At 40.4% G+C, this 17,244-nt stretch overlaps 1 protein-coding gene across 1 annotated transcript in view; it reads right to left on the reverse strand.

The window, feature by feature from the left end:
• plxna2 (plexin A2) overlaps nucleotides 1–17,244 on the reverse strand; it is a 206,482-nt gene that overhangs the window by 67,958 nt on the left and 121,280 nt on the right. Inside the window, exons 6-9 of the mRNA XM_027145200.2 lie at nucleotides 13,721–13,844; nucleotides 11,367–11,520; nucleotides 9,357–9,453; nucleotides 3,715–3,829 (exon numbers count right to left, since the gene is read on the reverse strand). Coding sequence (XP_027001001.1) covers nucleotides 3,715–3,829; nucleotides 9,357–9,453; nucleotides 11,367–11,520; nucleotides 13,721–13,844 — 490 coding nt within the window. The remainder of the gene's footprint in view (nucleotides 1–3,714; nucleotides 3,830–9,356; nucleotides 9,454–11,366; nucleotides 11,521–13,720; nucleotides 13,845–17,244) is intronic.

A 17,244-nucleotide genomic window follows, 5' to 3' on the forward strand; every position in this document is an offset into this window, starting at 1 on the left:
CACACATATGCACCAACACATTCACAGACAGTCCCAATAGCTAAAAGATTTGCCTCAACTAGCATCAGTTACCAAAAAAAATTAAATAACTAAAAATTACAGTTGAGCCTCTCTAATAGATTATTTAATACTCATTCCAATCAGATTTGTTTGTTTTGGTAAAAAAAATGTGTTGTATATTTACAGTTTTTGTTAAAGTAAAGTGGCATTTACACCATTTACATTGGATTAAAGTCAGACTTTCTTAGATTAAAGCTGACATAGATCCGACATGTGATGTGACAGACTGTTATGGACATGCCCAAGACATTACATTCAATTTAATTCAATTTTATTTGTACAGCACTTTTAACAATGGACATTGTCTCAAAGCAGCTTTATGGAACACAAGAAATATAATACAAAAGTTCAAGGTTAATATTAGACTTATATATGTGTTTGTATTTATCCCCAATGAACAAGCCTAAGGTGACTGAGGTGAGGAAAAACTCCTGTAGATGGAAGAGGAAGAAACCTTGAGAGTCAAAAGGTAAACTCATTTTATAATATCTGGCAACATTTAGATAGCAAAATAGAGCAACAAACAAAGCTACAGGAACGATGACTGATGTGCTAATACTTGACGTTCTTCGATAGAAAACTATAAAAACACTGATAGACTTTTACAGCAAATTTAGTGAATTCCTCTGCAATATATATATATATAGGTTGATGGTTTATAACCTAGTGAACCAGTGTTAATGTATTCATGCACATTGCTCTGGATAAGGATGTCTGCCAATTGCTTCAGTATAAATGTAAATGTAAAAGTTTATCCCTGTTGATGACATTTATCCCTAATGAGCAAGCCTGTGGCCCTCAGATGATATGAAGAAGGAACCTTGAGAGGAACCAGACTCAAAAGTGAACCTCATCCTCATCTGCGTGACAAAAGAGTGTCAACATTGGGTGTCAGCTTCAAGAGACTTGCCATGTGCCACTGTGAGATAATCAATATCATTCACTTCACCTGTCTGTGGATTTAATGTCACGACTGATCAGTGTGTAGAGTTTTTTTTCTTTTACTTTTTAAAATGGCAATAAATAAACACAGTAAAGAGGAGATATTGTGGTGTTGTCATGGTTAGGCTGTAACAGAGACAAGAGTGCATCACACACCAAATGATCTCGACACTCATCCTCTCCCTGTGTCCCGTCGTGCCCTGATGAGCACCTGTTTTTTAGATCCTGTGTTTCGGGGGGTTTCTTTGTCTAGCTTCTATCGACGCCGCACCTTGTTTGTTGCATCATCATCCATTGTTGCGCCTTGTTCAGACAAGGACTGTTTGGCTATTTTAATTTGTGCATCACTGTTTGTTCCTTTTGCACTTTGTAAATAAAATATGCACTTACATCCACTTACAGCATCTACATTTACCTGACAGATGTGTTACTGTGTGTTTTAACAGATGTTTTGTTTTTGTTCTTACTTATTTGGCATTAGGTATAATGTGGCTAAAATGACTTTACATTTTTTATCTAATCAGTTATATCTAATAATTATATTTATATCTAAATTCTTCTTCTTCTACTTTCGGCTTTTCCCATTAGGGATGGCCACAGCTAATCATCAGTTTCCACCTAACTCAATCCTCAGCATCAGCTACTCTCGCAACAATTGTCCTCTTTTAACACATCCATATTTTTCCTCTCCAGCATCCTATTACCAATATAACCATCTCCCTCCTCTGTACATGTCCAGACCATCTCAATCTATCCTCTCTGTCCTTGTCCCCAAAACAACCAACCTGAGCTGCCCCTCTGATGTGTTCGTTCCTAATCCTGACTGCTTTGAAACTATAGTAAATATTTCCACACACCAAACCTGTCTATTTTAGCTTTAACAGTCTACAGTGGATTTGTAGTCTGTACACAATGTTTAAGATTCAGATATAAAGTGCTTTTATGTAAAGATTATGTGGTTAAAATAAATAATTAAAAACAACCCTCCTCTTGTAGTCATTATGCATAACAATCTTATCAAATCATTGTCCGTTTTGTATGTCGTTTATCTTTTGTTAGCAGAAATGTGAGTGATTTTAACTGGAATTGCGAGTCTTTTGTGTGCGGCAATCACAAAGTAGCAGTGCGGTGAACAAGCATGCTCGGCTCAGGCTGAACTCGGAAACAATCTGTGCATGGGTTCAGACTGTAAGTGTGCGACACTTTTAGCTACTTACATAAGATATTCTGCAAATAGGGCAATGTGCCATTATACTGCAATTACCTTCTTATTACCGTTTAACTATTATCTCCAGACACCCTCGCTCAAGTTCTTATTAAAGCGGTCTGCAGGCATAATTACTGAAAACATGAGATAATGCAGAAAAATATTAGTTTGTGTGTGTGTGTGTGTGTGTGTGTGTTTGTTTGAGTGTGTGTGTGTGTGTGTGTGTGTGTGTGTGTGTGTGTGTGAGAGAGAGAGTATGTTTGAGTGAGGGAATGAGTGTGAGTTTTAGTGAGAGTGAGTCTTGGTGTGAATCTGTATATGTGTGTGCATGTGAGTGCATGCGTGGGTGTGTGAGTGAGTGTTTGTGTGTGAGTGAGTGAGTGAGTGAGTGAGTGAGTGAGTGAGTGAGTGAGTGAGTGAGTGTGTGTGTGAGTGCATGCGTGTGTGAGTGAGTGTGTGAGTGAGTGTGTGTGTGTGTGTGTGTGTGTGTGTGTGTGTGTGTGTGTGTGTGTGTGTGTGTGTGTGTGTGTGTGTGTGTGTGTGTTTGTTTGAGTGTGTGTGTGTGTGTGTGTGTGTGTGTGTGTGTGTGTGTGTGTGTGTGTGTGTGTTTGTTTGAGTGTGTGTGTGTGTGTGTGTGTGTGTGTGTGTGTGTGTGTGTGTGTGTGTGTGTGTGTGTGTGTGTGAGAGAGAGAGTATGTTTGAGTGAGGGAATGAGTGTGAGTTTTAGTGAGAGTGAGTCTTGGTGTGAATCTGTATATGTGTGTGCATGTGAGTGCATGCGTGGGTGTGTGAGTGAGTGTTTGTGTGTGAGTGAGTGAGTGAGTGAGTGAGTGAGTGAGTGAGTGAGTGAGTGAGTGTGTGTGTGAGTGCATGCGTGTGTGAGTGAGTGTGTGAGTGAGTGTGTGTGTGTGTGTGTGTGTGTGTGTGTGTGTGTGTGTGTGTGTGTGTGTGTGTGTGTGTGTGTGTGAGAGAGAGTTTGTTTGAGTGAGGGAATGAGTGTGAGTTTTAGTGAGAGTGTGTCTGGGTGTGAATCTGTACAATATATTGAGTGATCATGTACTGTAAGTGCATGAGTGTGTGTCTGAGTGAGTGAGGGTCTGTGTGTATGTGTGTGTGTGTGTGTGTGTGTGTGTGTGAGTTTGTTTGAGTGAGTGAATGAGTGTGTGTGTGTGTGTGTGTGTGTGTGTGTGTGTGTGTGTGTGTGTGTGTGTGTGTGTGTGTGTGTGTGTGTGAGAGAGAGAGAGAGAGAGAGAGAGAGAGAGAGAGAGTTTGTATGAGTGAGTGAAAGAGTTTGTCTGTCTGTGTGTATCTGTATGTGTGATTGAGCATGTTGGTACATGGGTGTGTGTCTTTGTGTGTGTGTGTGTGTGTGTGTGTGTGTGTGTGTGTGTGTGTGTGTGTGTGTGTGTGTGTGTGTGTGTGTGTGTGTGAGTGTGTGTGTGTGTGTGTGTGTGTGTGTGTGTGTGTGTGTGTGTGTGTGTGTGTGTGTGTGTGTGTATGTATACCTCTGAAGCATTGACCCGTCCCTCCTGGAAAGAGCAGCTAGACGGATCATGTGTACACAGGTTTCGGTACTTGCACCAGTGGCACCGGAAGGAACTGGTTACACAAGACAGACACCTAAAGACACGTGAAAGAAAAGTTTAATTAGACTTTTCACTACATCTGTCAGACTTCCTTGTTTTCTTACTTGAGGTGTACTTTTTAAAAAAAAGAGAGAATCAGGAATGGTGCTTTCACATACACAGCGGTTAGTCCGTTTGAATCTGTCCTTTGAGCCCTGGTGTGTTTTTCCCTGCGGTGTGGTTTATTTGCACAGGTGAGAACACCTCAGTGAGAACACAGGGTCCTGATTGTTTTTGTAGATTCAAGCTAAAAAAAAATCACAACTGAAAGGACAGAGCTGTAGTGCTGCATAAATTCTAAATATTCAGACCATAATCATCTCTGAATGTGATATACAAAATATTTTTAATTTATGTTCTCTGCTCTGTACTCTGGTGTTATTTTGTTTGGATTTCAAAAAGGTGAAGTATCTTTTTTCTTCTAATTTCTGAAAATATAAAAATTTATGAGCTTAATTAACGAGAGTATGTTTCCAGCCGCCCTTTACCCGTCTTTTTTTTGTTTAATTATATGCGGTGTAAAAGCATCAATCCATCTCAAACCAAAAGTACCAAGAGTATCCTGAAAAAACCCAGCAGACTGCCGTTGCTTTGTGTAGCCCCACAGGAAAGTGCTCAAATATTCATATCCCACTCACCTTCTGTTACGTCCTTGCTGGGATTTTGCAATTTTTAAATAATTAAATCATTGTCCCAGGCAATAAACTTCTTTGCCTATTCATTTAACATTCATTAGAAAGTAACTGATGTTTTTGTTCTTTGCACATTATTTCTGACTAACACTAACACAGTGTACACTATCTCATGTGTTATATGAATAAATCTCCCAGTTCAGCATATGGTCAATTCTCTGAAGCACCATCTTTAACTTTAAAGAGATTCAAAGCATCTCTATGAAAGTGCAGAATTACAAAGACAAATGAGTATTGATCTGTAATAAACATCAGTGCACTAATGCTAAGAGAGCTGAGTTTGGAAGGACAACCTGTGCGGTCAAGTCTATAAAACTGTGGCTTTGAAGCAGTGCTGTTTCTTAAGTGAGTGAGAGTCTACTTCAAAAGATTGGACTATATTGACATTAGATGAGACGTAAGCAGAAACAAAGCGGAAAGAAAAACGAGGCTGCAGACTATATTGTGAGTTTTACAAATCAGCCAAAATAAAATGCATCCAAAAAAATCAAAAAAAGCTCAATCAACTATTTCTTACCATTTTACCACTTATTTTAAACCTCACTTAAACTTCTCTAGACCAAATATGACACGTTCATGACGCATTATGACACAAGCACAAGGTATTGCACAGTTCACTAGGAACATACTGTAAGCTGCATCTGATTAAATTTCCAAGAAAAATAAAGTCAGCTTCAACTCGGAATTCCCACTTTGAATTCCCCGTCACTTTAATTCCTCGTGTTCGTTGTGTTAACTTGGTTGCACACAGCATCAGCAGTAAACAAAGCTACACTATTTAACCTTTAAATGAGTTATACTGTATTTACATTTTTTTTATTATCATACAGTCATATACATCCATCCATCAATCCATTCTCTGTACTACTTATTCTACACAGGGTCACAGGGAAACTGGAGCTTATCCCAGAAGACTACAAGCCATCATGCCCAATCCAAGTCACTATACCCCTCCCAGACAGATATGCTAGTTTGTTAAATCTGTAATACTGTCTATGCAGTTCACTTTGAGGAGGAAACTATACATCACTCATCAGGCTTAGCTGGTAAGCATATTGCTATAAAATTAGGAAGACGTATTTTTTCCCACCTTGTACTGTAGCTAGAACACAATCGAAATGACCCAATAACGAATTCTGAATTTCTACTTACATAGTGCGTTCGTGTGTGTGTGTGTGTGTGTGTGTGTGTGTGTGTGTGTGTGTGTGTGTGTGTGTGTGTGTGTGTGTGTGTGTGTGTGTGTGTGTGTGTGTGTGTGTGCAAACGCCTACTGTTGACTCAGAGATCCTCCAGGAGAGGAACCAATCAGCACATTTATGATAAGGAAGGGGAACAAGTTATCCATGTCCATGAAATGTCAGCTGTCCATTATACATAAATCTAGGCTCTAATCTCATTTGAACATAAGTTTCACTTTAAAGTGTCCAGTATAAGACACAGATTGATGAAGCAAAACAAGATTTTACATTAGGAAGTATCTTTTACAGGAGTGTCTTCAGGAGAATCAAGCTTCTCTCATTAGTATGCAAAATATGACATGTTTATGGAATGTTAGTTTCTGCTGACATGTTAATCAATAATGAAGCAACGGAGCACTCTGTTGTGCATATGTTCCTGAGGAAGGATCCACCATCTCAGTGGCCTGTACAATGCCTCCGAGAAACAATTTAAGGGATTTATATCTGGGGAGTGTAAGAGGAGGAAGAGAGGATGGTGGGAAGGCTGAACCTGCCAAGCACTTAGGCTGAGTCAAAGAGTGATAAGATGAGACGTAATTCCATGCCACCCAGGAAGAATCATTCTGCTCCACTGTACCCATAATCCCCCTTAGACATGGGCACAGAGAGGCAGCTGGTGAGACACACCGGGAGGGCAAAGGGATGTGTGTATGTGTGTATTTGTGTCTGTTTGAGGGATTACTTAGGGGATGGGATAGAGAGAGTTTGTTTGATTAGTTCCAGATCTGTTGGGATGTTTGTCAGCCATGGAACTAGGAGAATGAATAGCTTAAGGGTGGATGCAGATAATCGGGGTGACGGAGGGGCTAAAAGTGGAGACATGGGTGCTGAAGAATAAAAGCATTAAAAACCAAGCCAGTCATCTCCTACTGTGGTCATTCAACTCCTCTGTCATTTCAGGAAGCTTCCAGCCAATCGAGCTCTTTCATCTCTGGTGCGGAAGAGCATCTGCTTTCCACAGACTGCACCACACACCACAGACACGTGAGTGGGATACAAACAGCCCACTTAGGGGCACAAAATTCCGCTCCTGCACTGGAGAAATGTCAAGCAATCTGATGGCATTAGCTTTAATGGATGCTTTTTTTATAATAGCAAGGGCCAAAGCCAAACATGGCAAAAGAACATACAGGTAATGCGCATACTAACCAGGTCTCTTAGCGATTTACTGCAAACCACCCCCCCACCCCACCCCCAGTGTGAGTAGAGTACAGTAGACTAGACTGGAATACAGTAGAGTAGAGTAGGGTAGAGTAGAGTAGAGTAGAGTAGAGTAGAGTAGAGTAGAGTAGAGTAGAGTAGAGTAGAGTAGAGTTGACTAGAAAGTACTAGAGTATAATAGTGTAGGGAGTAATAGAGTAGACTCGAGTGGAGCCGAGCAGAATTGAGTGGAGTTGAGTTGAGCAAAGTCGGGAAGAGTAGAGTAGACTTGAGTTAAGTGAAGTCTATTGGAATAGAGTTCAGTAGAGTATAAGTAAAGCAAGTTGAGTACAGGTGAATGGGGTTGAGAATAGTAAAATAGAGTAGAGTCGGACAAACAGAGTAGAAATCATAGAATGTAGTGATGTAGAGTGGAACAGACCTTAGTATAGTGGAATACAGCTGAGAAGAGTGGAGGTGAATGAAACTGAATATAGTGGAATAGAGTAGAATCAAGTAGAGGAGTAAAATAGAGTAAAGTGGAAAAGAGTTGCGTATAGTGGAGCAGAGCAGAGTAGAATAGAGTAGAATAGAGTAGAATAGAGTAGAATAGAGTAGAATAGAGTAGAATGAAATAGAGTTGAGTAAAGTGGAGAAGAGTAGAGTGTAGTGGAATAATGGTGAATTGGAATAATAGGGTGTAGTGGAATAATGTAGAATTGAAAAGATTTAAGTGGAGTGTAAATTATTATATTACTAATCCCCAAAGAGAAAGGTGGTGTCACACCAGCAACAACACCAGACCAACAGTGAAGACTAAGACTTCATACAAGAGCAGCATAGACCAGAAAGAATTAATGCATATTTGTGTACAGATGAACTTTATAAGTAATATTGACAGGTTGATAGTTTGAAACTGGTTCATGTTTAAGTTTGGAAGTGTTAAGTGTTGAGTGTATAAAATGTGTGGCTATAATTAAAGTCATCAATAAAGTGGCAGTGTGTGTAAGAATGTGTGTGACACTATGTAAATAAAAACGGTTGTGTTATGCCTAGGGTGGTGATTAAGTATGCAAAACCAGTAGGCATGTCCATCAGTAGGCACTCTACTCTCACTTACAGCTTCACAATACAGTACTAAACCCACAATACTAAACACAAGCCATTACTCAGTATGCACACAATGCTCTTCAGCTGGGAAGCGCTTACTAATGGCCCTTTTACGCATCACATCCAAACTCTATGTCGTGTAGCCAGAAGTCAAGGTTACAAAGCTGCAATGAGTCCATGCTGTCACCACTGACCAGCAGCAATGTAACACACACAGCAGATACAAATACACAAAGTTGTCAAATGAGCTTTAACAATAAACACAATTATATGCAGAGGGATTATTTTACACGACTGTGCTGTAAACAACATTTTCAGCAAACGTGAGAATGTTAAAGAGTTTCTTTATGTTCACATTTAAAAAGAAGTGGATAGTTTTTTTATGTCTATTTTAACACTTATTGTCAAGTTTAATGTCAACTCAAACTCTGCTTCCCAGAATACACTGGGGCTTACAATGATGGCCTCTCTGAACTATACCTCCCAGAAAGCAAGGCAGCCATCTTGCTCCCAGATGCCTGACATGTAAACACACACACACACACACACACACACACACACACACACACACACACACACACACACACACACACACACACACACACACACACACACACACACACTCATGTGCCCACACGCTCAATCACAAATACAGATAAACACACAGACACACTCTCACTAAAACACACACTCATTCACTCACTCAAACTCACACACACACACACACACACACACACACACACACACACACACACACACACACACACATACACACACACACACACACACACACACACACATGATCACTCACACATACTGACACACACACAACCCTCACTCACTCAGACACACACTCATGCACTCACTCAAAAAACTCTCTCTCTCACCTGACCCAAACCTGTGTTTTCACGTTGCTCTTCTAAATCTCTTGATTTAGATTTTTTTTTTTCAGTTTGCTTTTGCTGTATTGTTGCATTGTAATGCATCAGTCCCTACTCACTGATTTGTGACACAAAAAATGATCACTGAGTACATATCACTAAAACAGTGAGTAATTTGTGTTGACACTGCTATTTGTCGTTTGGTACAGTACATGTTCATTCAAGAGCAGGTGGTTACTCAAGCCTTTGAGCTCAGAAGGTTTGGAATTCAAATCCCAGCTCTGCTAAGCTTAACCTTAACCATAAACTGCTCAGTTGTATCCTGTCTCTAGAACTAGGAGTCACTACAGCTGAAAAATTAACAAATGAAAATCTGCTACTAGGAAGGAAATAAGTAAAAATTCACAGTTGGCTTTTTGGACAGTGTATAAATGTAATGATAAGGGTTTAATGATACTCACAGCTGGTGTACACTGCAGTTGTAGAATTTAACCTCAGTGCTGATCAGCATTTGACCTGTTTCCTTCGAGTTCAGCCTGAGCTCCACCCCAGACCAGTCTGAGACAGACAGACAGACAGACAGACAGACAGACAGACAGACAGACAGACAGACAGACAGAATGCAAAGTGAAACCCATTGGCATGTAAATCACATATCTTTAAATACACAGCCAAGGAATTAGTTTTTGGCATGTCCTGCTGGTCTCAACTGAATTGAACACCACTATATGTGTTAGTTCAACACTTCCTTTTTTTTCTATGTACACATAAAGGCTACATTTCTATTTTCTTACCCCAGATAATTTTTTTTTTTACTTTGTCTGCTATACACACTGTGAGGCATATGGCTACAAACCGCTTCACCCTGCTTCCCAGTGCCCTGTACCTACAGAGCACATGTGAGGTTTGATACAGTGGTGCAGAGTGCCTGTGTTGATGCGAGATGGTGTCTGTGGGCCGCAGCTCTGAGTGAAGAGCCAGCAAAGCTGCTGCCATCGGCACAGAACGCAGCCAGCTCCGTCTCATTTGGCAAGGCATTGAAAATGTTAAAAACGTTCAATAAGCAGCCAGCTCCTCACACTCGGATGAGCGATTGGCCACAAATTCGGCTGGCATACCGTGTGTAGGAGTCAGCTGTGACCCCAAGCTATCCTTCACACCTGCTCTCTCTGCTTTCTTCTGCTTTTTTTTATAACACATGCAGAGGTACTGGATTATTTTTATTACATTTCAGGACGGTCTTTCGCGGTAATTCCCATAAGCAGATATTTTTTGTTTGGAAAATAGATCTAAACAGGAAATATCAGTCATCCACCCCCGCCAGCTCCACAAGCCCGATACGCCTGGCCCCTGAGCTATTAAATCTGTGCATGATCGATGTTCCTGGGTGATGGTTAATAATCTATACTGCCTAATGCGTCTGAAGGAGACAGAGGGGAAATATGAGGTTTAGATGACATTTACCTGAGGGCTTTCACTGATTGGGCTGTGCTCCCTGTGGGAAGTAGAGGATTGTGGGTAAACAGTGCTGTCATTTACCCTGAAAACTTGTGGGATTACTCAGATGGTGGCTGCCTCATACAGGTGTCTGTCATGACCGTCTACCTTTGATCAGGAGGTAGCGTGTGACAGAGCATGACTAATTAGCGAGCTCATGCTCATCTGCCGAGCTTCATTTTATTAAAACGAGCAGTGGACAAAACCCCGGACTTGAGATATATCATTAGAGTTTCATCAGTGTCACGGGGAAGAAAAAAGGACCTTTTGTTTCTGACACCAAATGAGCCGTACTTTCTCGAATAGAACCTCTAAATATACTTCTCTCTCCCTGTATTTATTTTCAATCCAAACTGCCTTTTACAGTACTTCCAGCTCATGTTCACATCTCTACACACAGCTCCTGTTGTCTCTTATACTGAAGTGTGCACAAGAAAAATGGCAACAAATATCACCTGTAATAGGTGTAAGTGTGGGTGAGCGCATGGCTCCGGCCCCGAGGTTGACCTGAGGTCAGTTTAAGCTCATTAGAGCTGCAGTGTGTGTGTGTGTGTGTGTGTGTGTGTGTGTGTGTGTGTGTGTGTGTGTGTGTGTGTGTGTGTGTGTGTGTGTGTGTGTGTGTGTGTGTGTGTGTGTGTGTGTGTGTGTGTGTGTGTGTGTGTGTGTGTCGAATCGATGGGCGTGAGAGCACAGAGCCCTGCTGAATGAAGCTCTCATTAGAAGGCAGTGGAGCACGCGTCTGAGAGGCTCTATTAATAGAACATCTAGAAGAGCGCTTAGCCAAAGCCACACCCCCTGGGAAAAGAGGGAGTAGAGAGGAAATGGTAAAAAGAAAGAACTAACAGATGGAGGGATATGAAGCACGTTTGAGGGATAAAGATGAAGTTGAATTTGTTTAGTAAACTGCAGATAAAAACAAAGGAAAAGAAGTAGAGATTATTATAAAGAGACTAGACTTTTAGTAGTAGCAGTACCTTGATCAGTAGGGATGATGGGGACATCTTTAGCAGCGGGAGAAATGCACAGGATCTGATTTCCATTCACCGTCCCTTCTACTTCAGTCAGGTTCCCAAAGGCGCAGGTGATTCCAGCTGAGAGATCAGGAACATCAGTCACCTTCACCAGCAGCTGAACACAGAGACGGCAGAGGAAAAGAGTCTGAGAATAGATACTACAGTATTAACAATGTGGTGTTTTCAATCAAGCTTCATCAGGTACACAGCAGATGGCTTGAGCATAAGGCAGTGGCACAAACTGTCAGCCAACTCGTAGCCTCAGATGCAGGTGAGCAGGCACTATAAAAGGTGCCAGAAAGGCTGTTTCCTTTTTCTTTTTTCCTTTTTCCTTTTCTTTTTTCAAAACGGATGAAAATGGACATCTGACAAAATCTATCAGCTTCTTGAACTTCTCTCTCACTTCTCGAAAAAAAAAAAAGGTTTTGAAGTCATTCTCTGGGGAACAGTCACAGATGCTGGAGCTCTCTCTCTCTCTCTCTCTCTCTCTCTCTCTCTCTCTCTCTCTCTCTCTCTCTCTCTATATATATATATATATATATATATCTATCTCTCTCTATCTCTCTCTATCTCTATATATATATATATCTCTATATATATATATATATATATATATATATATCCAGATCTGTGGACAATGTGTGTGTGTGTGTGTGTGTGTGTGTGTGTGGTGGGGGTTTCAAACACTGCTCCGGCAGTAATGACTGAGTTGACATTTGTAAAGATCGCCCTACCCGCTTTCCATTTTACCTCCCTGTTTGAAGTTTTTCATTGTTCAGCTTGTCTAGAGCCTCATGCCGAGGACCCAGGTCAGATTCTCAGAACTCACATGTCTTACCAACAAGCCCTGATTAACCATCCTACCTGTCGCGCACACTTCGCGTGCCCTTTTCATCTGGACTTCCTGTGCAGAAGAATGTCCATAAAGCAACTAATTACCCAAAACCTTAGGCACGGTCACGTCTGTCTAACTAGTGCTCTAGCAACAGGAGCCAGAGAGCTGATAATTACTGATTTTATAATGTGTGTGCTTCACACAATGAGATGGGAATCCATTATTCTGGTGGCCAACAACTCTGTGTTTGAAATGCCACCAGGGTTTATTTATTTATTTATTCATGTATTTATTTATTCATTTGTTCACTGTCGAATCGGGAATCAAATTTCGGTCTTTCTACAATGCTAAAAATCTTTTCAGCAGATAACAGCACATACTATCTATAGCTTGTGTATAATATAAGTAGCTTGAATCACACATAATGACCTTTAACGGTTGCTTGAATCACCTCATGCAGTCTGTGGTAGGATTAATAATAGTATCAGTCATTTTAAATATTATGGATGGCAGAGCACCATGGTCCATGCATCCAGTTGCTTGTTTCCGTCTGCAGCAGTTTTCGCCTGCTGTATTAAAGTCTGCATAATATTCCTAGCTGCCCTACTGTATCTGCTGCTTTTAGTGCATGTGTATGCACAGAGCTGGCTAATCACTCCCAGAATTTTTAATAAAGGTAATTTGATTGTTTTTTTTTCCTGCTTTTCGTATTCCCATGGACCCGGAGCGGATGAGCTTTGTTGTCATGGTGATGGTTTCCTGCCATCGATGCAGCAATGACCCTTTCGTGGTATTATGAAGTGCAGTAGAGCCAAACAGCTCATTTACAGGCAAACATATCGTTAGCATGCACTGTTTAGGCACTCAACACTTCAAAATGGTCGTTTTTTTTTTTTTGAAAATGCAATTTTGATATTCAAAGCCCAAGAAATTTAACAACCACCTACTTGTTTGTGTATGAAAGAGACAAAGAAAGAAGAACAGAGAGAAAGCAAAAGAGAGTGATTCACTTTGAAAAGCTTTTACAACAAAAAAAAAGACAGAAAGCATAGACATTGACTCTTTCCTCTGTGTGGCTGAATACACACCAGGCTCTCAAACAAACCCCCCACATCAGCCTACACACATGCACTTTTTGGCATCTCACCCACACACGCACCTTTCACCTACACGTCGCTCGCTCGCTAACTCTCCCATCCACCCACAGCACGCATTACCGCTCAACCAAAAAAGCAAGCGTGCAACAGCCCATAAACACATCTCCATACGGACTGAATCTGAATTTGTGTTTACAGTCACTAGAGAGAGTGCTACACACTCCACATCTGTTTTTCATGCCTTTTAAAAAGAGCCTGATCGTCAGTGCAAAAGGAAGGATTTCTCATAAGGCTGAGACATGCTTCATGTGAAAATCATAATTACACAAAGTAGAATTCAGAGCTGTGAATATGTACTGTATGGGAAAGGAAATATCTCTCACCGGTACACTGGGTTCAGAAACCGCAATGCTGTCAGGATACACGGTGGCTTTTATGCACTGGCTCAGTGTAGCTGCAAAACGGTAGGGCTCGTTGGCTCGTTCACATCGATCCCTCTGAGAACACCTTTTCAAAAAAAAAAAAAAAAAGACAGAAATATAACTCATGTTATGAACAAATCTGCTTTGTTATCTCTGTTTTCTACAACCTGCTCATGAGTGTAGTCTTAAAAAGAAATGCTTCTACAGTATATAGAACCAAAAATGAAATTAAAAAAAGGTTTTCACAGTAATATCATAGTAGAACAGTTTTTGGTTCCCCAAAGAAACTTTCATTAAATGTTTCATGAAACCCTGTTTCAAATTCCCTGTTTTCTTACATTCCTAAAAATAAAGGTTCACTGTCAGGGTTTAAAGATGGTAATAAAAGATTGATCCTGTAAAATCTATAGACTGTTTCCATTGCACAAAAAGTCATTTGTAGCAGAAAACAGTTCTTTAGACTTTAAAACACTGAGAAAAAATGGTTTCTTTTAATGTAAGGTTCTTTGGGGAAACTTTTTTTTTTTAATAAATAAATAAACCCATTTTTTATTTTATAAATAAACCCAATGGTGTTCTTTGAATCTAAGATTTGATGTTTCTTTTTAGAATCATTTTTAGAAGAAGAACAAAAAGAAAAATTTCAACAAGAACCCCTTCAGGTTCTTCAGTAAACACAGTATCAATTTATATAAACAAAAAACATTTTGCTATGAAAATGTATAATATTTATAAAAGCAAATCCCCTAATTGGTATTTCAGTTTCTCTTTAATTTCAGTTTTAACTATTTTACAAATTTAATAAACTATTTGATAAAATACGTCATACATACTGCATGTCAATTCAAAATGTATTACAGCTTCATCTACAAAGAGATGAAATTCCAAAAAGTAACGGCACCGGGATCACCTAGAACATTCTTTGAATTGTAGAATCATTTTAATATAAAAGCTTCATTGAATCTACATACAGTATAACCATTTTTGAGAAAAGGTTCTACTGACCAGGTAAAGAACCCCAGTGTTAAACTTTTTAAGAGTGTAAAAATCTCTGGCCAATCTCAGCAAGTATGGCAGAATTCTCACATTTTGTGTTATGTTTTAAAGAGAAAAATACAGAAGAGAAATTCCTTCTGAATTTATTGATGGAATGCTGATCCACATTTCAGATCCACACCACAACATAATGGACACGTTGTATGGGTTTTAGCAAAAGAACATCAGTCAATGAGTAGGTGAAAACACTCCTCCTTTACAACTGAAAGCTTAATAATTCAGTAACAACTGCAACAATGCAAGTTCACACATCTGAGAGTTCAGTCTTGTATCCTGTTACACTGTTTGCTTTCACAGTCTGAGATACTCCAGTGATCCAGACACCTTTGACTCTCTGCACCTGATTGATCTATCCTCATGCCTTACTTCTGATTGGAGTTCCCATCACTTGGAAACCATCATAGACAGCCTAGACATATGTGAGATGATCTTTAACTGTATCACTTGATGGCTTTGGACAACTGATATAGTTTTGCTATGTTGGCTTAGGTCAGCAAGTGCGATGAACGCTTTTGTTCTCCAATCGTCATGACTAGTTTTGCACTCATGTCAGTGAACAGTTGAAAACAACTTCATGTTCAAACTAGATTGAATTTCCTGCTTGACTTTTTGACCATATAGCACACAGTTATAGAAGCAATATTATATACAATCACACTATCCGGTGTCACCCAGATGAGAATGGGTTCCGTTTTGAGTCTGCTTCCTCTTACAGTAGGTTTTCTACCTAATCTAAATCTCAGTAAGATTTACATTGTCACTCTGTCTTACTCATAGAGATAAATATAGATATTTCAAATGTATATAATGAATTTACATATTTCTGTAAAGCTGCTTTATTAGAATGGTCATCGTTACCAGTGCTGTATAAATTAAGTTGAATTGAACTGAATTGAATTTTCTTGCTGTCTCCAGAGCAGGGCTGAAAGGGAGCCGCTGTCCTTGGTCCTGAACACAGCAGAATCTGCACAGCCAGCAGTTTTTGACAATGGTTGCCACCATATTCAGCCCAAATTATCGATAGAAACCACTGTGCAGACTAAGCACATTTCTCACAAGGAGCAAAAGGCTTGAGTGGATTTTACCAGGGCAAAATCTGAATTTGGATTTGCAGCAAATATGGACAATTCCCACAGATTGGGATTTGAGACAGACTAGAAGCCTTTGTTCAGATCATACTGCTGACAACAAATGGTTCAGCTGAAAGCGTTCTCTAGCAGACAAACACATTAAGGTAATTTGACTGGCTGATGTTATACATGTGTGTGTGTCTCATAGAATAAGGTCTACAATGTGGGCTGCTTTTAGAGTGTAATATTACAGTAAGACATGCCTTTTTTCAGATTTACATAAATAAGTATTGTATGTCTGTGCTTCATCAAATCTCTCTTTGTTTTTGCTTACTACCTGCTCTCTCTCTCTCTCTCTCTCTCTCTCTCTCTCTCTCTCTCTCTCTCTCTCTCTCTCTCTCTCTCTCTCTCTCTCTCTCTCTCTCTCTCTCTCTCTCTCTCTCTCTCTCTCTCTCTCTCTCTCAGGCCTTCCTGCATGTCGACTTGCAATTTGCCGCATCTCTTTTACATTCCTAATGCTCGAGGGAAAATGACACTTAATGCGCTTTCAGATGTCTGGGATGGCTTGTGAATTCTTTCCTGTCTGAAAATGTGTGTACTGCAAATAACACCGTGTGTGTGTGCGTGTGTGCCTGTGTGTGTGTGTATATACTGCAGATTTGTGTGTGTGTCTGTTTTGCTGCCAAAGCTCAGCATTGATTTTTATTTTGGGGTTGGAGAGGGTATGGGGATGCTGCGGTTGCCATGGTGCTGATAGACGGCCATTGTGTGTATGTGTGTGTATGTGTGTGTGCGTGTGTGTGTGTGTGTGCATGTGTGTGCGTGTGTGAGATCCTTCTATCCTTGCTCTCATTAATTGAAGTGTGTGCCCACCCCACCTGTCTGCTTGAGTCTGTCTGTCTGTCCCTGGCTTTGTCTATTTTATGACAGCTCATGGCCATCTCTAGGGCTGTATGGAATGCTTACAGGGTCGACATCATTAACACACTCTACACACATGCTTCTGTTATGTCTGTGTTATGTCTGTGTGTGTGTGTGTGTGTGTGTGTGTGTGTGTGTGTGTGTGTGTGTGTGTGTGTGTGTGTGTGTGTGTGTGTGTGTGTGTGTGTGCGCGCTCAAGTGACAAGGGAAGGTGATGGCGATGGCGGGCTAACCTTTGGGCTGTAGTCTGCTGCCTGCTTTTAGCCCTGTGTTTCAGACAGGCAATTACACTGTCCTCTCTCTCTCTCTCTCTCTCTCTCTCTCTCTCTCTCTCTCTCTCTCTCTCTCTCTCTCTCTCTCTCTCTCTCTCACACACACACACACACACACACACACACACACACACACACACACACACACACACACACACACACACAC

The sequence above is a fragment of the Tachysurus fulvidraco genome, chromosome 23, assembly GCF_022655615.1.
Source record: "Tachysurus fulvidraco isolate hzauxx_2018 chromosome 23, HZAU_PFXX_2.0, whole genome shotgun sequence".
NCBI classification, from domain to species: domain Eukaryota; kingdom Metazoa; phylum Chordata; class Actinopteri; order Siluriformes; family Bagridae; genus Tachysurus; species Tachysurus fulvidraco.